This window comes from Nyctereutes procyonoides, unplaced genomic scaffold (assembly GCF_905146905.1).
Source record: "Nyctereutes procyonoides isolate TBG_1078 unplaced genomic scaffold, NYPRO_anot_genome, whole genome shotgun sequence".
NCBI classification, from domain to species: Eukaryota; Metazoa; Chordata; class Mammalia; order Carnivora; family Canidae; genus Nyctereutes; species Nyctereutes procyonoides.
The window spans coordinates 72,110,251-72,132,844 of NW_026575052.1; the positions used below are offsets into that span (position 1 = coordinate 72,110,251).

Genomic DNA, 22,594 nt, shown 5'->3' on the forward strand with positions numbered 1-22,594 from the left:
TGTTTTGTTAATTGGATATCTTTAGATAGGGTTATACCAACCTTCTAGAATTAGTTTATTATACCAGCATTCTGAGGATGGTATTTAGAGAGTCAATACAGTATTGAATTTATAAAATGAGGGGAAAAGGAAAGGATCTGTGAAAAAAAAGATTCAGAACAAAAATACGTATCCATGAAGTAGAATGGTTGAAAGTTATCAGGAAAATGTCCTACGGAGCAGAATTTTTTAAAAAGTTACAATACTATAGAAAAGATAAATACAGGGAATCAGTCCAAGAGTCCAAACCTGATTGAAAGTTCTAGTGAGAGAGAGAAACAGAAAACAAATCTAAGAACATTATTCACTAAATAATACAAATGAAGTTTTGTAAAACTTGTAAAAGCCTGAGACCAATTTATAAGAACCTTCCAAAGTCAAGTGGGATACATAGAAAAGATCCTGGAAAATTTTATGAACACTGACTACACAGAAGATCTTTAAAGCTTCTAGAAAGAAGAAACATCCAAATAAGGCCAATCAGAGTGACAGCAGATTGCTTAGCAACACTAGGTTCTGTGAGGAGAAATGGTTCTGAATCTACAGCAAACTAAGTGTGATGGTAAATACATGAGGCAGGGATGCACCCTCTTTCTTATAAAGTTCCCTGAGAGTGTACTCTAGCAAAACAAACAAAACTGAATAAAATTTAAAAAGAGAAAGACATGGGATCCAGTCCAATTGAACAGAAATCCCAAGACTCCAGAGTGATACAATAGGCCAAGAGTGCAATATATCTACCTTGAAGTAAGAGAATGAGAGGTTGTGTGAGAGCAATTCCTAAAGAAAGGAAGGTTGTTTTTTTTTTTTTTCCTTTTTTAAAGATTTAATTTACTTATTCATGAGCGGCACAGAGAAAAAGGTAGAGACACAGGCAGGGGGAGAAGCAGGCTCCGTGCAGGGAGCCGGATGCAGGACTCAATCCCAGGACCCCAGGATCACGCCCTGAGCTGAAGGCAGATGCCCAACCACTGAGCCACCCAGGCATCCCAGAAAGGGAGATTTTATAGATTAGATAATATGGCTGAAAACTTCTAAAAATCTATATGTACAAAAAAGCAACTAGAAACTCTATAAACAATAGAAAACCATTCAAAAAAGGCATAGTCCAAATTTAAGTATACTAGAAAGTAGAATAATAGAGCAAAATAATTTGATATTGAAAACATTCTCCTTTGAGGGTGCAAGAAGTGTGTCCATAGCATAGTACTTTTCTCTACAGTGAGTAATATTTACCAGATCATAATTTGTAAGATCTTACAAAATGACTTTTCATATTTTAAACAATTTTATGTATTTTACAGATGGTTTTTCAATTTTTAAAATCAACAAATTGTAGAAGACTATGGCAAGTTGCCCAGCAACGATTCATCCAAGTTCCCCAAAGCTCTGCTCTGGTTAGGTTACTAATTTCTTTTCAGGGGAATATAATTGAAATAATATGAGTTCATAGGAACTCTTATGCACTTTTCCCTTCCACTGAGCTGGAATACCAAATTTGCCTGCATCCAAGTTACAACCATGCAGGTAAAGACAGTTGCCCTCAAGATGGTGGAGACGCACACAGAGGAAAGAGCCTGAGTGTATGGAGTAAAAGCAAAATTGTAGGTAGTGACAAGCTGTAAAGAAAAACAAAGCAAAGTAAGAAGTTAGAGACTGAAGGGAACTGCAATTAAAAATGGGTTCTAGGGGCACCTGGGGATTACAGAAGATGAGGGCGAGAGGCAGTGGAGAACCAGACTATATATGACCTTGCTGGCCACAATAAAGATTTTGGATTTTACCCTGAGTGAGATGGTTAAAGCACTAGAAAATTTTGAGCACAAGGAGAGCAAGTTTTAAAGGAGTCATTTCTGATTGCTTTTTGGAGAAGACACTGTAGTGGCGAAAGTATGCAAGCAGGAAGGCAGTCCAAATAAGGTGCTATTTCAGTTGTTCTTGCAAAAGATGATGGTATATGGACCAAGGGTTATTGGGGGAGGTGGGGGAAAAAAGGTTGAACTCAAGATATAATATACCAAAAGCAGATTATTTAATTATATGTACACTGGAAACTGTAACTATCAGAAGAACTGTGAGCAGAAATTACTGCCTCTGGATGTAGGGTATGTTGCTTTTCATAATAAGCTCTGGTATACTGCTTTTTCTTTAAGCTATGAACATATATTGATTTTTTTAACTACTTTTAAAAATCTAAGGAAACAGAATATACTATCTTTAATATTTTTCCATGTCAGTATATCTAGGCCTACCTCATTCTTCATTTTTTTATTATAAAAGCTTTATTGATTTACAGAAATAGGAAAATCAATCCTAAAATTTGTATGGAACTACAAAGGACACCAAATAGCAAAACAATCTTGAGAAAGAACAAAGCTGGATGTGTCACACTTCCTCACTTCAAAATATATTATAAAGCTACAGTAATCAAAACAGTATGGCACTAGCATAAAGAAGACAAGTAGACAATGGAATAGAATAGAGAGCCCTGAAGTAAATACACACAAATACGGTCAACTGATCTTCAAACAAGGGTGCAAACTATACACAATAAGAAAAGGATAGGCTTTTCAGCAATGATGTTGGGAAAACTGGATATCCATATGCAGAAGAATGAAATTGGACTCTTACACCATGCAAAAACTCAGCTCAAACTGGATTAAACAACAACAACAAAAACTGGATTAAACAGTTAAACATAAGACCTGAAACCAAAACTCCTAAAAGAAAATAGGAGAAAGCATCTTGACATTGGTCTTGAAATGATTTCATTGATAGGACACCAAAAGCACGGACAATAAAAACAAAAATAAACAAGTGGGACCCAATCAAACCTAAAAGTTCTGCACAGCAAAGAAAACAGTCAACAGAATGAAAAGGTAACCTATGGAGTGGGAGAAAATATTTGCAAACCTTTTATCTGATATGGGCAACCCCGGTGGCGCAGTGGTTTAGTGTCACCTGCAGTCTGGGGTGTGATCCTGGAGACCCGGGATCGAGTCCCACATCAGGCTCCCTGAGTTGAACCTGCTTCTCCCTCTGCCTGTGTTTCTGCCTCTCTTTCTCTGTGTGTGTCTCAAACCTTATATCTGATAAATCATTAATCTGGAACTATAAAACTCCTAGAAGAAAATAAAGGGGATAAGCCCTTTGACAATCAATCTTAGTGATGATTTTTTGGGTTTAACACCAGAAGGCAGCAAAAGCAAACAGAAAGGACTACATCAAACTACAAAGCTTCTACATAGCAAGGAAACCATCAACAACATAAAAAGGAAACTGTGGAATAGGAAAAAATATCTGCGAACCACAAATCCAATAATGAGTTAATATTTAAATATATAAGGAACTCCTATAATACAGTAGCAAAGACCCCACAAATAACAAAAAATTGAGCAAAAGAATTAGACATTTTTCCAAAGAAGATATATAAATGGCTAACAAGTATATGAAGAGGTGCTCAATATGCTAATCATCAAGGAAATACAAATCAAACCACAATGAGATATCACACCTGGTAGGATGGCTATTTATCAGAAAGACCAAAGATAATGCTGGTGATGATGTGCAGAAAAGTGAATGTCTGTACAGTGTTGGTGGGAATGTAAACTATCAGATGAATAGATCATGAAAATGTGAATTCATATCTATATATCTAATTATATATATAAAGACACACACACACTGAAATATCATTCAGCGAGAAAATGTCAAACTCAGGATGCAAGGAAAGGGAACTCTCTTATATTGTTCGTGGCAATGCAAATTGGTGCAGCCATCCTGAAAAACAGTATGGAAGTTCCTAAAAAAGTTAAAAATAGAGCTGCCATAGGACAGATGCTCTACTGCTCTACCACCAATTACACTACTAGGTATTTATCCAAAGCATACAAACATAGTGATTGGAAGGGGCACATGCACTCTAGTGTTTATAGCAGCAATGTCCACAATAGCCAAAATATGGAAAGAACCCAGATGTCCATCGAAAGATGAATGGATAATGAAGATGTGGTGTGTGTGTGTGTGTGTGTGTGTGTATACACACAGATATACACACATGTATATACATATATACACACACAATGGAATATTACTGTCATTAAATAATGAAATCTTGCCATTTGCAACAACGTGGTTGGAACTAGAGGGTATTATGCTAAGTGAAATAAGTCAGAGAAAAATACCATATGATTTCACTCACGTGGAATTTAAGAAACAAAACAGATGAAAATTGGTAAGGGAAGGAAAAATAAAATGAGAACTGAGAGGCAAACCGTAAAAGACGCTGATCTCTAGGAATTAAAAAGGGTTGCTGGAGGGGAGGTGGGAGGAAGGGATAATTAAACGATGGGCATTAAAGAGGGCACTTCACGTAATGAACACCAGGTGTTATATGCAACTGATGAATCACTAAAGCCTACCTCTGAAACTATTTAAAAAAAAAAAAACTTTAGAAAAAGTCAAACTCATAGAAACAAATCATAGAAAAGTAGTTGCCAGGGGCTGGGGGAAAATGGGAAGAGGTTGATAAAAGGATATAAACTTTGAGTTATAAACTGAATAAGGTCTGAGAATCTAAAGTATAACATGATGACTATAGTTGATAACACCGTGGTATATAATTGAAATTTGCTAAGAGAATAGAACTTAAATGTTCTTATCAAAATGAATGTATGAAGTGATACATGTTAAGTAACTCAATAGGGGAAATTCTTTCACAGTGTGTATAAATATAAAATTATGTTGTGCACTTTAAACATCTTACAGTTGTATTAAAATTTTGTCAACTATACCTAAAAAACAAAACAGTAAATTGACACCCATGTAATGGAAGTCTTCTAGATCCATAGGAAAAAATTGGATTTGGTGATGACCATACTCACTGAAAGGTGATTTTCATTTCCTAGAGTGACATACCATCATACTCAAGGACACCCTGGCCATTAAGCTTTATATTAGACCACCACTTGTTTAGAAATATCTTTATCTACTTAGAATCATAAATAATATGCTGAGGATACAAACTTGCCCCCAAAACAAATATTTTGTGATTAATGCTATATACATCCTTTCTCTTGAGACAAAAAAAGAAATGAAAAGAAATTCTCAAGGAAAAAAGGATCATTTGGAGCTCTCATTGTGATACAACCATTTTATGACACTAGGAAATATGAAATTGACAAAGAGGCTAAATATTAAAAGAATTGCTTTACCACATAGAATTGGAAAATTAGCCAGTTGTACTTTGCTTTTTTCTAATAGGTTCTAAGTTGCCTCTTAAGTGAGACAAAAATATGGTTCAGAGAGGACTATGGTGACATCCCCTTAGTTTCCCTGTTTGACCCTGAGAATCTGAAGGACTCAGATTGTAGCAGCTATTTGTTTTGTATGATAGACCAGATTTTTATATACATTGTATTCAGACTTCTCTATCAGTACAAGAAGTAAACCAGGTATTCTCAAACAAATTCACCAAAACCTTCTCTGGGAGGAGCCCTCCTGAAGTCAAAACAAATATCAAACCCTGACCTCAGAAACTTTCCTTCAAAGGAGCCACAATTTGATTTGACTTGTTTGTTGAGCAATTTATGCCCCAGGGCATTTTGTAAACAGTAGAGCATCTGTCAGCAATTAGTGGTGTTTAACACTCTGTGTGGTCAGGTAAGGAGAGAAAGAGAGTCCTGCAAATACCACTATCATCCAAAATTACCGAGCCCATGCATACCTGCACCTCCCTGAGGAGCAACATCAGAGAATTTAACATTTTAGGAGACAGAGGGGCTTAGACTTCACTAAAATAATCGAGCCATTTACTGAACAAACATGCAAATAACGATAAGTGTGATGGGGTGTGGGGTACAGGAAGGGAAAACCAGTAACCAGAAGTGCTGCCATACATTATCTAAATGTTCAGTTTACAACACAAATAATGAGTCCTGAGGGCTTCTGGCTGGCTCAGTTGAAAGCACATGTGACTCTTGATCTTAGGTCTTGAGTTTGAGCCCCACATAGGGTGTAGAGATTACCCCCCTCCCAAAAAAATAAATAAATGACAAGCCCTGTAAAGAACTAAGAAACCATGAACTACCACTAGAAAAAAAGAAGGCAACAGAAACTGCCTATGAGAATGACAGATTTAGATTTAACAAAAAGAATTTAGTCAATACAAATATGTTTACAGAACTAAAGGAAAGCATGAATAAAGAAATGAAGGTATGATGAAAGTGTTACATGATACAGAGAATATCAATAAAGAGATTATTTTGAAATAGACACAAGTGGTAATTCTAGAGTTGTACAATAATTTAAATTTTTAAAAATTCACTAGAGAGGCTCCACAGTAAATCTGAACTGACAGGGAAAAGAATTAGCAAACTTGAAAATAGGTCCATGTAGATATTCAAGCTGAAAAACGAGGGGAAAAATAAAAATCAACATCTTTGAAAAATAAATAAATTAATTAATTAATTAAAAAAAATAAACATCTTCTGAGAAATATGAGATACCATTAAACACACCAACATATGCATAATGGGAGTACTGGAAGGACAGAAAGAAAAAGTATCCAAGGAATACATGGGTAAAAACTTCAAACTTTTTGAAAAACACTAGCCTATATATCAGGCAGCTTAGTGAATTTGAGTAGGAAAACCTCAGATACCACAAAAGGCACATATAATTAAAATGCTGAAAGCCAAAAATAAGGGGGAAATCTTGAAAGCAGTAAGAGAAAAATGACTCATCACTTACAAGGGAACCTCCCCAGTAAGATTAACAGCTGACTTCTCAGCAGAAGCAATAGAGGCCAGAATGTGGGGAATAACATATTCAGAGTTGGCAGAGAAAAACCTGCCAACCAAGAATCCTATATCTAACAAAACTATTTTTCAAAAATGAGAGCCAAACAAAAACATTTCAAGATAAAAATGGAAACAATGATCCAACAAGCAAATGATCCAACAAGGTAATTCAAATCCACATAAAAAAATGAAAAGCACCAGTAAAAGTAATTAGGTAATTATAAAAAAGATAATCAGAAATGCATATTTTGCTCCTCCTAAGTAATTTAAAAAGCAATTGTATAATAGATATGTAATGCTTTGCCCTATTACATATAGAAAAATAATATATGTATTTGCCAGTAAGAGCACAGAGGAGGTAAATGAGAGCAAAGCTATGTTGGGCTGAGTAAACTACTACAGATGATAGTGTAATAATTGTGACTATTGTTGGATTTTTAACATGGATACCATATATAGAATGATTATACCACAGTTTGAGGGAGAAAAGGAATAGAGCTATGTAGAACAAATGTTTATTTTTATCACTGGAATTAAGCTATTGTAGATCTGAGGCTGATTTTCATAAGTTAAGATGTATATGGTAAATCCTAGGATATCTTTAAAAAATGCAAAAATATAGTAAAAAAAATCATTAAAGAAATTAAAATGCTACACTAGAAAATATTCACTTACACAAAAGAAAGGAATAATGGGAGTTGGGCAGCCCCAGTGGCGCAGCAGTTCAGCACCACCTGCAGCCCAGGGCGTGATCCTGGAGACCCTGGATCGAGTCCCACGTCAGGCTCTCTGCATGGAGCCTGCTTCTCCCTCTGCCTGTGTGTCTGCCTCTCATTCTCTCTCTGTGTCTCTATGAATAAATAAATAAAATCTTTAAAAAAAAAAAAGAAAAAAAGGAATAATGGAGGACTAGAGGAAAAAAAAAGTTATAAGAAAAAAGCAAAAGGGGGTAGCCTGGGTGGCTCAGCAGTTTAAGCACCTGACTTCAGCCCAGGGCGTGATCCTGGTGTCCCGGGATCGAGTCCCACATCGGGCTCCCTGCATGGAGCTTGCTTCTCCCTCTGCCTGTGTCTCTGCCCCTTTCTCTCTCTCTCTCTCTCTCTCTCTCTCTCTCATGAATATATAAATATTTAAAAAAAAGGAAAGAAAAAGGTAAAATGACAGACATAAATCCAGCTATATCAATAATAACATTAAATGTGAATGGATTAAACAACCCAAAGAGAGATCATGATCCATCTGTATACAATCTACATGAGACATGCTTTTTTTTTAATATTTATTTATTCATGAGAGATACACAGAGAGAGGCAGAGACATATGCAGAGGGAGAAGTAGGAGTAAGCTCCCCACAGGGAGCCCAATGCGGGACTCAATCCTAGATCCCAGGATCACGCCCTGAGCCGTAGGCAGATGCTTGACCACTGAGCCACCCAGGCATCCCGAGACACACTTTAGATTCAAAGAGAAATAAAATGAAAGGATGGAAAAAGATAATATGCAAACAGCAACCATAAGAAAACTATGGTGGCTCTACTAATATCAGACAAAATATGCTTTAAAACAAAAAGTTACCAGAGATAAAGAGGGACATTTTTTTAAACATTAAAAGGCCAACCTAGAAAAATATAACAGTGGTAAACATATGTACCTAACAACTGAGCACCAAAATACATTAAGCAAAACCTGATATAAATGAAAAGAGGGGTGTCTGGCTGGCTTGGTCAGGAGAGCATACAACACTTGATCTCAGGGTCGTGAGTTTGAGTCCCATGTTGGGTGGAGAAATTAAAAATAATGAAAGTCTGAAAGAAAGGAAGGAAGGAAAAGTATTCAATAATAATGGTTGGAAGCATCAATACCCCCACTTTCAATACTGTGTAGAACTAGACAGAAGATCAAAAGGAAGACTTGAATAAATACAATATATGTTCAACATTTTATCTATCAAGAGAATGTATGTTCTTCTTAAGTACCAATGAGACATATTCTAGGATAGACCATATGCTAGGCCAAACAAACTTCAATAATATTAAAAGGATGGAAATAATACAAAGTATGTTCTCTCATGCCAAAGGAATGAAATTAGAAATAAGTTAACAGGGGGGACACCTGGGTGGCTCAGCAGTTTAGCATCTGCCTTTGGCCTAGGGCATGATCCTGGAGTCCTGGGATCGAGTCCCATGTCAGGCTCCCTGCAGGGAGCCTGCTTCTTCCTCTGCCTGTGTCTCTGCCTCTCTCTCTCTCTCTCTCTCTCTCTCTCTCTCTCTCTCTTTCTGGTCTCTCATGAATAAATAAATTAATTAATTAAATATTTAAAAAATAAGTTAACGGAAAAACACTGGGAAAATCAACAAATATGTTAAAATTAAACAGCAGACTACTAAATGAGTCAAGAAATTACAAGAGGAATCAAAATTCTTAAACATGAGTGAAAATGAAGACATAACACACCAAAACTTAAGGAATGCAGCTAATGCAGTTCCTAAAGGGAAATTTATAGCTTTAAATGCCTTTATTAAGAAAGAAGAAGGTGGGGGGCCCCTGGGTGGCTCAGTCAGTTAAGTGTCCAACTCCTGATTCCAGCTCAGGTCATGATCTCAGGGTCATAAACTAGAGCCCCAGGTTGCCTCTGCAGTGGCCATGGAGTTTGGTTAAGATTCTCTCCCTTCCCTCTAAAAAAAGAAAAAGAAAAAGAAAGAGGGGCACCTGAGTGGCTCAGATGGTTAAGCAAATAACTAGTTAGCTCAGGTCTTAATCTGAGAGTCATGGAATTCAAGGCCTACATTGAGCTTCATTCATGTAGGCATGGAGCCTACTTTAAAAAAAGAAGAAAGATCGTAAGTCAGTAATATGACCTCTACCTTAAAGCAAGGTGGGCGGGGGGGGGGGGGGTAAAAACAAGGAGAGAAAAGGAACAAATAGAGCAGAAATTAATGAAATAGAGACTAGAAAGTCAGTAAAGTCAATGGATTCAAAATCTGATGCTTTGTAAACATCAATAAAATTCACATTTAGCTAGATTGACCAGTCTTTTCCCAAGGGAGAAAAAGGACTCAAATTGCTATAATCAGAAATGAAAAAAAAAAGGACATTACTACCAACCTTATAGAAATAAAAAGGGCTGTAAAAGAATACTCTGCCAGGAAATATGCCAAGAAATTAAAGAGCTATTTTTCTAATAGATATAAATGAAATGAACAAATACCTTGAAAAACAAACTACTAAAACTGAATCAAGAAGAAATAGAAAATTGAAACAGACTTGTAATAGGTGTAGAGATTGAATTAGTAATAAAAGAATCTACCTACAAAGAAAAGCACAAATCTAGATGGCTTCACCACTGAATTCTACCAAACCTTTAAAGAAAAGTACCAGTACTTCACAAAATCTTCCAAAAAATAGAAGAGAGTGACTACTTCCCAACTCATTTTATGAAGCCAGTATTGTCCTTATACCAAACCAGAAAATGACAAGAAAACTACAGACTAATATTTTTTTATGAGTAGGAATACAACAAAATATAGCAAACTGTATCTGGCAACTTATAAAAATAATACTATACCCTGATCAACTGGATTTAGCCCAAGAATGCAAAGCTGATTCAACATCTGAAAATCAATTACAGTAAATACATTGTATCAATAATAAAAAAATAAACATCACAAGATCATCTCAATAGAACCATATGACAAAATCCAGCACCCTTGCATGATAAAAATATTCAACAAACTAGGAATAAAAGGGAAGTGCCTTGACCTAATAAAGATCATCTACTAAAAACCACAGTTAACATCATGCTTACTAGGATAAAAGGGGATGTTTTCCTGATGAGATAATTCAATGTTTTTAACACTGTACTAGAAGTTCTAGTCAAGGAAATTAGCAAGAAAGGCAAGAAAAATAAGATTGAAAAGAATGAAGTAAACAGTCTCTATCTGCAGATATATATATATATATATATATATATATATATATATCTGAAGGAATTCATTTAAAAAACTGTTGAAACTAATGAGTTCAGTAAGATTGGAGGATACATATCGGTATACAAAAATCAGTTTGGGACGCCTGGGTGGCTCAGAGGTTGAGCATATGCCTTCGGCCTAGGGCGTAATCCTGGAGACCCGGGATCGAGTCCCACATCGGGCTCCCTGCACAGAGCTTGCTTCTCCTTCTGCCTGTGTCTCTGCCTCTCTCTCTCTCTCTCTCTCTCTCTCTCTCTCTCTCTCTGTCTCTCATGAATGAATAAATGAAATCTTTAAAAAAAATTAGTTTTATAAATCTACAGTGAAGAATCTGAAAATTAAATTCAGAAAATAATTTCATTCATAATAGCATCAAAAAGAATAAAATACTTAAGAATTAGTTTAACAAAAGAAGTACAAACTTTGTGAAAACTACAAAACAGTGTTGGAAGAAATTGAAGATCAAAATAAATGGAAAAATATCCCCTGTTCGTGGATCAGAAGTCTTAATCATTAAGATGGCAATATTCCCCTAACTGTAAGAGCTAAAACTATAAATAGATCAATTGAACTTCATCGGATTTAAAAACTTCCATTTTTCACAGGATACCATTAAGAAAGTGAAAAGACAACCCACAGAAGGGGGATAATATTTGTAAATCGTTTATTTGATAAAGGGCTTATATCCAGAATATATAAAGAGCTCTTACAACTCAATAATAAATCACCCAAATAAAAAAGAAGAAAGGATCTGAATAGACATTTCTCCAAAGAAGTTACACCAATGCCAATAAAACACATGGAAGAATGTTCAATATCCTCAGTCTTTAGGGAAATGCAAATCAAAACCACAAGATCCTACTTCACACCCACCAAAATGGCTAGAATCAAAAAGTTTGATAACAAACTTTTTTCCATAACAAATGTTTGCCAAGATGTAGAGAAATCAGAAGCCTCATGCATTGCTAGTGTAAATATAAGATGGTGCAGCCATATTGGAAAACAGTATGGCAGTTCCTCAAAAAGTTAAACATAGAGTTACCATATGTCTCTGCAGTTTCACTCCTAGGTGTATACCCAAGATAAATGAAAACATTTTGCCCAAACAAAAACTTATACACATATGTTTATAGAAGTATTATCTGTAATAGCCAAAAGATTGAAACAATGCAAATGATTATCAACTAATGAATGGATAAACAAAATGTGGTATATTCATATAGTGCAATATTATTCAGCAAAAAGGAATGAAGTACTGATATATACAACTTGGATAAACCTGGAAAATATTACTAAGGGAAAGAGGTCAGCCACAAAAATCCATATATTGTATGATTCCATTCATATGGAAGTCCAGAACAGGAAAATCTAGAGACAAAAGGTAGATTTCTGATTGTTTATTGATCAGTGAGGGATTGAGTGAGATGGGGAGGGTGATAGCTAAAGGGTGTAAGTTTTCTTTCTGAAGTGATGAAAATGTTCTAAAGTTGGCCATGATGATGGTTGTACGTATCGATATAGTAAAAACCATTGAATTGTTGATTTTAAGTGGGTGAATTGTTGGGAAAGTGAATTACATTTCAGTTAAGCTATTTTTTAATTCTCTAAATAATTTAACTCTCCAAAATATTTTGTTAAATAAGAAAACAAGATGCAAGAAAAAAAATAAATATCTCACATCCTCTATGTGATGGTAGTTGAAAATTCATAGAACTATATGACAAAAGGGAAAAGATAATTTTATTGCATGATAATATTTAAAAACTAAATTCTAAAAAACACAAAGAAATTGAGAAAGAAGAGAGATTGTCACCAGAATTGGTCACCTGGTAGTGAACATTAGGGAAGTCTTCAAGAAGAAAGTCACACCTGACGGTACTTTGAAGGATGGTTTGGCTCTAGACAGATATTTAAGAAGAGGTTTGATGAAGAAAGGAAAATCATTTCAGGCAGTGTTAACAATGAGCAAAAGTACAGGGTAGGGAATTTCTATCTGGGGGAGCATTAATTATTCAGTTCTGCTCAAAGGAAAGCTACCTACAAGAAAGAGAATAGATGAAATTGTGGATCTCTTGCATGTCAGGTTAAGAATTAAGGGATGTTTGGGTGGCTCAGTCAGTTAAGCATCTGCCTTCAGCCCAGGTCATGATCTCAGTGTCCTGGAATCAAGCCCCAGGGGCTCCCTGCTCAACAAGGAGTCTGCTTCTCCCTTTCCCTCTGCCTCTCCCCACCCTGCCCATGCTCTCTCTCTCTGAAATAAATAAAATCCTTTTGGGGGGGTGGGGCAGCCTGGGTGGCTCAGCAGTTTAGCGCTGCCTTCGGCCCAGGGCATGATCCTGGAAACCTGGGATCGAGTCCCACATTGGGCTCCCTGCATGGAGCCTGCTTCTCTCTCTGCCTCTCTCTCTCTCTCTCTCTCTCTCTCTGTGTCTGTGTGTCTCATGAATAAATAAAATCTTTTTTTTTAATCCTTTTTTTTTTTTAAGAATTTAACATTACACAATCAGTGATGAGCCATGAAAGGAATCTGATCAGAACTCTGCCTTACAGGTGTTGTTCTATAAAAATTAATAGTAAGTAAGTAGGAGTCTATTCGAAGACTGTTCTACTGGCTCAATCAAGTGAGAATGAAGAACTAACACAGGAGGTGGTGATCTGTGAGGGAAGGGAACAGATGGGGTTGGCATTGTGAAGCATGTGGCAGCTGGCTGGGGAGCGAGAGGAAAGTCCAAAACCTGACTATTAGGTTGTGAGCCTAGGTGACTGTGATGATAGCACTACCAAGGAAAGGAAGCAAAAGCAGAGAAGTTGATGAGTTTGGCTTGAGGAACTAGGAGACCTCTAAATAGGAGTTTTAGTGACAGTTACAAAGGGAAGCCACATAGCATAGCAGAAAGAGAACATAGTCCATTTTTTCATCTATAAAATAAAAGATTTGGATTCCAAAGGCAGTTTGCTAAAGTGATTGAGAGCAAAGATTTAGAACCCAGCTTGCCTTGGTTCAGCTACTCATTAGCCTTTTAATCTTGGACATGTTATTTATGCCCCTTGGGCCTCAGATTCTGTAAAATGAGGATAATAATTGCATCCTACTTAATATGGCTGCTGTGGTGAATATGTGTACAGACAGGTATCTTAGAGCAATGCTCAGGACAAAGCATCTATATTGTTATAAAGATGAAATCCTTTTCGATCTGATGGTCCATTGTTGCTATATGGTCAATTTTTGTGACACTGACATTCCAAGATTTCAGGGCCAGAGATACAAGTTAGTCATTCCTTTTCTAAAGTATTATTGAACAGTAGTTTGAGATACCAAAGGAGAAAATGTAAAGGACAGATGAATGGCAAGGACAGAGTGTTGGGGAGCATTATATTTGGGGGTGGGGGTAGTAGGCAGTGAAGGAATATTTGGAGAAAGACAAAGCCAAGTGGAGTAGAAGAAACAACATAAGGGAAGATCATCTTTTAGAGTGGAGGCCACTTAATTAAGCTCAATGTGAAGAATTAGGAGACATAGCTGATGGAAGGGGAAAAGCCGAAGATGAAAGCAAAGGAAATTCATAGGTGTAGCATAGTTCTGTGAAAATTCAAGAGGAAGGAAGATAATTTCTTTCTTTGAGTTGGGATAAAAGCTAGGAAGGATATATAACAATCCAATCGGAATTCTGAGTTGGGAAAGTTGGAATGCAAGGAAGCTCATGTTGGAGAACTTCCTTTTTTCTTACATTAAATAAGAAACAAAGTCATCTGGAAAAAGAGAGGAAGGTAGGAAATAAAACTGAAGAGTGTTTCTAAGCAGCTTTAAATATTTTCTCTAATTCTGTCCTTTGTATGAAGGAGTAACAAATGATCCATGTCAATTATAATAGGTAGTATTTACTGAGCCTTTAATATCCGCTCGGTATCAGTCTAAGAGCTTATTTCAAATTTAGAACCAGTAGGCAAATGGTATTACTAGTATTATCCACATATTACAGAGGGTAATGCATGATACAGAGAAAGGATTGGAAATTGCTTAGATTACCCAGCTAATAAGAGGTGGGCCCAAGATAAGTCCACCTGAGTTCTTAACAGTCATGCTTTCTGAGGTTTTACTTTCAAATTTCATTAAAGCAGTGAAACATTGGTTCAAGAATATGCATGCATTAATGGGATAGAATACAAAGTATAGAAAAATAGTTCTTGTATACAGTGGAACATTTCATAAAGTCAACATTTCAAATAAGTGGGGAAAGGATGGCTTGATTGATAAATTCATTGAGCAATTAACTGTTTTTACATTTTTTTGAATTCATTTTGACCCTGTGTTTTAAAATATGTGTAATAGAAGTCAGAACAGTGGTTGTCAGTAGCAAAGTAGAGACTAACTTAGGGACACAAGAGAACTTTCTGGAATAATAGGAATGTTCTATAATTTGATTAGAATTAGATTGGATACATAGGTCCCTTTTTTTGGCTAAAACTCTGAATTGCACATTTAAAATCTGTACAAAATCTGTATGTAAATTTTATCTCAATTTTAAAAAGGGAAATCTATATGTAGATCTTTAAGACATCATTAAATGAAAAAAGCAAGGTATGATGATGATGTGATACCATTTGTATAGAGAAAAAAGAAATAATTACCACCAAACAAAACTATTTCTGTGGATCCACACTCATATATGTAAATGGGTCATGGGTCTAACTGCCCTACTCTACCAAGAGATTCTTCCTCTAGTGTCAATCTTCTGTGTTCTTACGGTTTCTTGAATGCAAAGAAAAGACAGACATTTATGTTCTAACATTAGTTAAGAATAAATTTCTCTGCTGTTTATAATACTCACTGGTTTAGGATTCTCTGATGAAGAAAGATATTCTTTCAGCAAATCCTAACTAAAAAACATGACCTGTTTATATAGTATATTTTTAAAAGCAGCCTAGAAATAATACAACTGGCATTGAACTAGAAGCTGTCAGGTGATCAAGTTCTTGTTCTGACTGCTGCCGAACAGGAGGCTCTTCTGGAGCAAGCCATTTAATCTTCCTGGGCTTCAATTTCCCCGTTGGTTAAATAAATGAGTGGATGGATAACTGAGGGTCCCTCCAGTCCTCAGATTCCATAAACCTGATTCATTCACATGAACTTTATATGAAATAGGTCACCTACAAGAGATAGGTGGAAAGTAAGGTTTTCTTTGCTTTTATACTTTGGAACAGGTGACAACCAAAGCCAAGCAACTGAAGGATTCAGTTACCTGCTCCTCAGGTGAGTTTTCAAGCACCCACTTCATCCCACTAATCTAAAGTGATTTCCTCAAAATAAATACCTCTTAATAATAACTTTTAAATACAAAGGTATAGTAGTTTTGGCCAATGAACTCTACTGGTCATTTCCTTAAAAGGGGTCGCAAATCACAGGCACCAACATAACAATCCAGTCATGCCCCCCCCCCCAATCTCCATCCGTGGGTGCTAAGATGGATTTAATAAGTTTTTAAAAACTATAAAAAACCTTGTTTGGGCAGCCCCGGTGGCGCAGCGGTTTAGCGCCGCCTGCAGCCCAGGGTGTGATCCTGGAGACCAGGGATCGAGTCCCACATCGGGCTCCCTGCATGGAGCCTGCTTCTCCCTCTGCCTGTGTCTCTGCCTCTCTAAATAAATAAATAAATAAATATCTTTAAAAAAAAAAAAAAAAACCTTGTTCTTTGCTAATATTGGGTGGATGGGGCACACAGAGGAAAGCCATTCTGCACACCACACAAATGCATTGCAGTTCCCCTACACTGCCCATGCTGTCATCACCATGCACACAGGGCAGTCTTTCAAACTAGACAAGCAGCTTTCCCAAGAATCTACGTCTCTCAAAGTAGGTTTCCTCCAGAGTAACTGGAATTTTGCTAGACTCTCCATATGTTTGCTCAGAACCAGGAAGAAAATACTTCCTAAAACCTCCCAACTTGACTTAAATACAGGTCCCAAAGAGAGCAATGCAGGTGAGCAAACCCAGAGATCTTGAAAAGTCATCCCCAATAAGCCTTCACGTTGGGCTCTGCAGGCCTCAGGAAGGAGGGTATTCCCAGATTCCTTTTCCACTACTACAGTTATTTGTCGGCACAGAGGCTGAAATGGGCAGTGAGAGGCGATGTGAAAGAAGCCTGCGTCCAAGACATTCCAAAAATGTGTTCTTGAAAAGGCGGTGTGGCGTAGACTATTACACAGATACTAGAGCATTGGTGGAGGGGGTGAAAAGTGTGAACAGAATGAGAGATGTGTGGTTGAACATTCAGGGCTATCTCTGAGACGGTACATGTGACCGGGAGACAGTCTTTGCCCGGTACTGTCCAGCATGGTGGCACAGTGGCACCGGAAGCGGCTTGGGGCCTAGAGCGGGCCCCCTGGTGTTGGTGGCTCACCTGCAGATGGTGAGATAGCACAAGGTTTGACAAATTCAATTTAGCTTTGCTAATGGAATTAACAATTCCAGATGGTAAAGAACATTCTTCCCTACCTAAAAAGCAGCAGGTTGTTGCCTCTCAAAGAGCTCTTTGCATTCTTTGGTCACAACCTGACTCTGTACGTCACTCCACTGTCCCTCAAAGTTCCAGAAAGGACAGAAATTTGGAATCAGGCAGGACTGGGTTCCAATCCCGCCTTTGCTGCTTTCTGGGTCTGATTTGCGTCCTGTGTAGAATTAGGATATAACAACACCTATCTTTCTAGACTACTGTGAAAATTAAGTAAAACACTCTATGCAGAATGCCTCACCACTATCTGTGGTGTTGGGGGCAGTGCTGTTCTTCTTGTCACCTGACCTGCCCCTGCCCTTCCCAACTGTGTGATGTGTCCTTCCTCGCAGGAATGGTCAGACTCTCTGAACTCAAGTCTACAGCTCAGAACTCCCGGCCCACCAAGGCCCCCACGGCCTTGCCAGATGACATCATCACGCAGCGAGAAGATGCCAAACAGGCTGGGGAGGAGGACGAGGAGGATGAGCAGGAGGAGGACGAGGAGGGCGAACAGGAGGCAGTGGTTCCAGAAAGCCGGCCGCGGAGGCGAAGGCCAACGAGGCCGCCTGAGGCAGCAGCAAAGGTGGAACCAGAAGAGAAGTTCAGAGGAAAGAGGCAGAAGGACTTTGATATATCAGAACAAAAGGAGTCCAGCGATGAGGAGAGCCAGAAGAAGGACAGAACACGTGCTGCTGAGGAGCCGTGGACTCAGAGTCAACAGAAACTTCTGGAATTAGCATTACAGCAGTACCCGAAGGGATCCTCTGACCGCTGGGACAAAATAGCCAAATGTGTCCCGTCTAAGAGTAAGGTGGGTGAGGCGGGGAAAGAAAGAGGCCTCTGCGCTGGTTTTAGAACACCACTGAAGTGGCTGCGGCCAGCTCCCCCTAATTCTTCACCTGACTCCTACCCTTCCCCCTACAGCTGTCCACATGATTCTCATTTACCAGTGGTCTTCCAGTGTAGTTCTCCCGACATTACGGTGAATCTGGGCCCTGGATTGATTATTGTGTTTAAATGAGGTCAGGATTCTCAGGTAATTCTACAGACCAGTTGGTTTTTCTCAGAGAAGATTCCAGGTAGAGAATATAACTTTCACCCCCAACAAGTCTGCCAACTTTCTAGAGCATTCGCCCCAGTCTGGCAGTCTGAAAGCAGCAGCACGGGTTGACTTGGCCGCACCCTCCTCCACACGGGCAGGGGAGCGGCTGTGGCAGGCCCTCCCTCACGGGGAGAAGCTCTCTGGAACCAGGGTCACAGGAGGTTTCCCTCTCGCTCCTTAATGAGCCTTCACCGAGAGTGTATGTGTGGTGGATGACAGTGTCCTGATGGTCACGGGCCTGCAGTGCACAGCACTCAGGCCTTTACAGTCACCCCCAGGCTGACTTGAGATTCTGGAGGTGGGGTTGGGGCCCAGGTAAGGTCGACATTTAGGACTCAACCCACCCGGGAGCCTTGATGTTTATACTTAGCTCTTTTCCCTGTTTAAGCTCTTAGGGTCTGTTTCAATACACCTGCAAACCATTCTCACACACTCGGGCGGGCAGATGGGGCGCCCCCAGGAGAGCCAGCCCTTCACCCCAGTCTCTGCCTACCGTCTGCCGTTTCGGGGTTGGGAGCTCCCCGTGTGAGCCTTCCCATTTGGGCCTTTCTTTCTCCTGAGTTTTTTTTCCTTGTCGCTAGCCTCTTAGTCTGAGGCACCAGGAACACAGAGAAATCCGAGTCTCCTCTGCCTTCTGTGCCTGGATCGCTCGGTAGCCTCTGGGCACATTGATGTTCATTTACATTCTTTTTTTTTTTTAATTGAAATTCTATGTTGGAAAATCTAGCTCGTGGCCATGAATGTCCCCGTGTGTACAGGTCTAGTTATCTATCACCTACTTGAAAATGATGAAGTTGAGAATTCCTGGGGAGAAAAATAAACCATTAGCAGTTGATCTATTTGAGAAACACAGTCTCCCAGCCTCTCCAACTGGTTTGCCAGAAGTAATTATTTTCCTTGAATTTCTCTAGCATCTGTCAGGACACAGGCATCTACATGTGTGATGAATTGACATTGGCTTAAAATGAAGGAGCTGGAACTGTGGATTCCTAAGGATAGAACATTCAGAAATTCATTGCCTCAGGGTTTGGAAACCCTGCTGTTTGAACCAGAGATAAGCAGCACTTGTATTGTCCTGCAAGTGTTCCCTTTAAGCCTTGACATTAGAACCAGCTCCAGGAGGGGTTGCCTGCTGGCTGGCCTGCTCTGGAGTGACTCCCTGTAAGTGGCATATAAGCCACTGGGAATTCTGGGCTGGAAGGAGGAGCCTTTGCCTGAGGCGCATTCCAGGGCAAGCGCACTGGAAAGCCTGCTGCTCAGAGCTCAGGTCCTGCGTGCTGTCGGGTGAAACGCTGGGGCTGGCATTGGTGCCATGTGTGAGAAAAGGCCCATATTTTTAAAGACTATGCAAGTAGTCTTTGGGGATCCAGAAAAGGCACTTATTAGAAGAAACTCTCACACCACTCCTAAGCTAGAATCCTAGGAAAAGAATGGACATCTGTTCTCTGTCCATGGCTGATAAAACCATCTACAATAGAGCAGAAATCATTTTGCACTAGACCTTAAGTTCGTGAAGTACTCCAGTGCCATTGAGGTATTTTTTTTTAACAGAAACAGAAATGGATTCTGGAAAGTACCTTATGACAAACGAGTGAAATGAGGCCCCTCCCTAGCATCACCTCACCCCAAGGGGTGACAGCGACAGGCAGCTGGGATCTGAAGCTAGGAGTTCAGTGGGAACAGGCTGGCTCATCTGGGTGGGGCTGGGACAAGCAGGGGGTAGAGTCTAGCACACTCCCTACCCTGGTCCTATGGGCCAACAAGGCCACCACAGGCCCAGCAGCCCCTGACGGAGAGGGAAACCCAAATGAGAATGGATAGTGTGGATACCTGGCCTCAAGTTTTTGTTTCCTCTGAGGGGACATGTGATGATATAGTAAAATATTAGAAATGATCATTATCATTAGTTGAGAGTCATAATCATGATAACACTGGTGAGTCTCTCACACACTGGCCATTCAGCCCAGGGTCTCATGCTTCACCTCTGCTGGCCTTCTCCTGGCTCCTGTGTGGCTTTGTCTGCCCGTGAGCAGCTGGACCATCCAGCCCGTGGCGGTCAGGCTCCGTGCAGAGCAAGCAGACATGAGCCCGCCCCACTCACCCAGGTCGTAGCCAGCAGGCCAGCCACGGCGGGCTCAGCCCACGGTGCTCACAGCAGCCTGTGAAAATAACTGTCTCACCTCTCTCTTTCTCTTCCTACAGGAAGACTGTATCGCTAGATACAAGTTGCTGGTTGAACTGGTCCAAAAGAAAAAACAAGCTAAAAGCTGAATATTCTGGAAGATGATGTTCACCCTCATTTTCCAAAATGGTTATTTTAAAAGTCTTATGCAGAAATTTGCATTTTGTACCTCAGTATTTCTATACGTCATGTGCCTTAGTAAAAAAAAAAAAAAATTAAAAAATTTTTTAAAATGTTGTGCTATATTGTTTAAACAGGGACTGTGTTAAAGGGGAAAAGGATTTGGGCATTTTACTTTTTTTTTTTTGTTTCTCATCATTGCAAAGTTTACTTTCCTGCCAACAAACTGAATAGTGCTGACACTCAGCAAATAGGAGATTTTGAAGGAACTCAGGAGTGAATTAACATGTAACAATTAAAACTGTGTCTCTTTGACCAAAGAGCCCCCCCCAACCCCCACCCTGGGTCAGGAGCTTATTGGTAGTGGATGATGCAGGTGCTGGGAGCCAGCTGGCTGGCTAAGAATGCTGTGAGGCTGTCTTAGTTATTTCTATCTAGGAAAAAATAAGGAGTGTACTTGAACAAGGATATGAGGTGATAAAGGTGATCGACTCCCAAGTTTGGGTCATTTGTTAGAAATGCGTTCGCAACTGCTAGAGCTTCCAGAGGACATGCAGGACAGGCATGTGGCTACTGAGGAAGCTCACCACTGCCTCCCGAACCGAGAGGCCCTGGCTGTCCTGCTGGCGGCCACTGCCCCACCACCAGCGGCTGAGCCGCCCTTCTACATCTCCCATCACTTGCTCAGGGCTTGTGCGTCCTTTGCTGAGGGCAAATCACCTATCCTTGAAAAACAAGATGGCCAGGACACATTTAAGGGGAGTGACCTGGTAAAATATGTACGAAGACATCACTCTTCTCTAAAGATGGAAATGAGATTAGTTTCATGGAGAAAACTCGGGGGGCAGTGGCTGCTGTCACAGCTGACCACGGTGGGGGACGCAGCCCTAGGGGAACCCTGAGCCCTTTCCCTCCACGCACCACCCCCCTCCCCAGGAGGACCCCATGGGCAACGCGCCACCTCAGGGAACCTCCGAAGGAGCAGCTGAAGATGAAAAAGGAGATCTCCCACTGCCTGGCCCCGCCATCATTTGGTTTTCACGAACAGAGCCGCCAGGCAGCGGTCCCGTCCCGTGAGAAAGGGGAGGCGGCCTGGCCAGGGGGCCACTGCTCTGTCCTGGGTGGGAAACAGCTGGGTGCAGGGCCACGTGCTGTGTCGTCTTCGGCTGGGCCGCTGCCCTTCCAACAGCAAACCAGAGCTGAGGCAGGGACGGCCTGGCCAAAGCTGCTCCCTCAGAGCTTTCTCCTGAAGCCAGTGGGGCTGGTGCCTCCCGGTCATTCAGGGGCTGAGGGCCGGAAACAGAGACTTCGGTCCTGGCTTCATTCCTGCCCTGGGACCCCCAGCTCCAGCCCACCTCATGCAGCTGGGTGGTCCAGCTTGTGACCTTCGGGGAGTCTATGAGCACCCTTCTGTTAAAATACCCTTTTCTCTTGCAGTACGTTGAAGTGGGTTCCCATCACACAAACCCCCAACCTGGACAACACGAGTCCGGGGCTTCCAGCCTGGGGAGGGCCCCACCGGGGTCCAGAGATGCCCTGGGAAGTACAGTCGAGGGTCCAAGTCCCTGATTTGGTTCCCTCCTATCTGTTCTGGGCTCCGGAAGACCCCGAGGCCCTCGCACGGCTTTCTACCCATTCCTTTGCCCATCGACCTCTTGAAAAAGAAGTCAGGGGCCCTTTCCTCAGGGGATCAGAGAGCCGCCCGTTCTGTGGAAGTGGGTAGGCCAGTGGACGGGGTCGCAGAGCTCAGCCACACTGTAGAGCCCCGTGGGGTCAGCGTGAGGAGCCTTGGAGAGGAGCGCACCCCACAGACCCGGGCGGCTCCCCTTCTCGGAGCCACTGTGGGCAGCTGCTAGGCCGAGCTGTGGGCCCTGGGGCACCTTGGCCTACCT

The 22,594-nt window shown here is 40.4% G+C and overlaps 1 protein-coding gene across 1 annotated transcript in view; it reads left to right on the forward strand.

The window, feature by feature from the left end:
- DNAJC1 (DnaJ heat shock protein family (Hsp40) member C1) overlaps nt 1-20,800 on the forward strand; it is a 202,906-nt gene extending 182,106 nt beyond the window's left edge. The window contains exons 10-12 of the mRNA XM_055332364.1: nt 16,010-16,058; nt 17,649-18,109; nt 20,603-20,800. Of these exons, the coding sequence (XP_055188339.1) occupies nt 16,010-16,058; nt 17,649-18,109; nt 20,603-20,671 (579 nt within the window). The 3' untranslated portion in view covers nt 20,672-20,800. The remainder of the gene's footprint in view (nt 1-16,009; nt 16,059-17,648; nt 18,110-20,602) is intronic.
- The last annotated feature ends 1,794 nt before the right edge of the window (nt 20,801-22,594 follow it).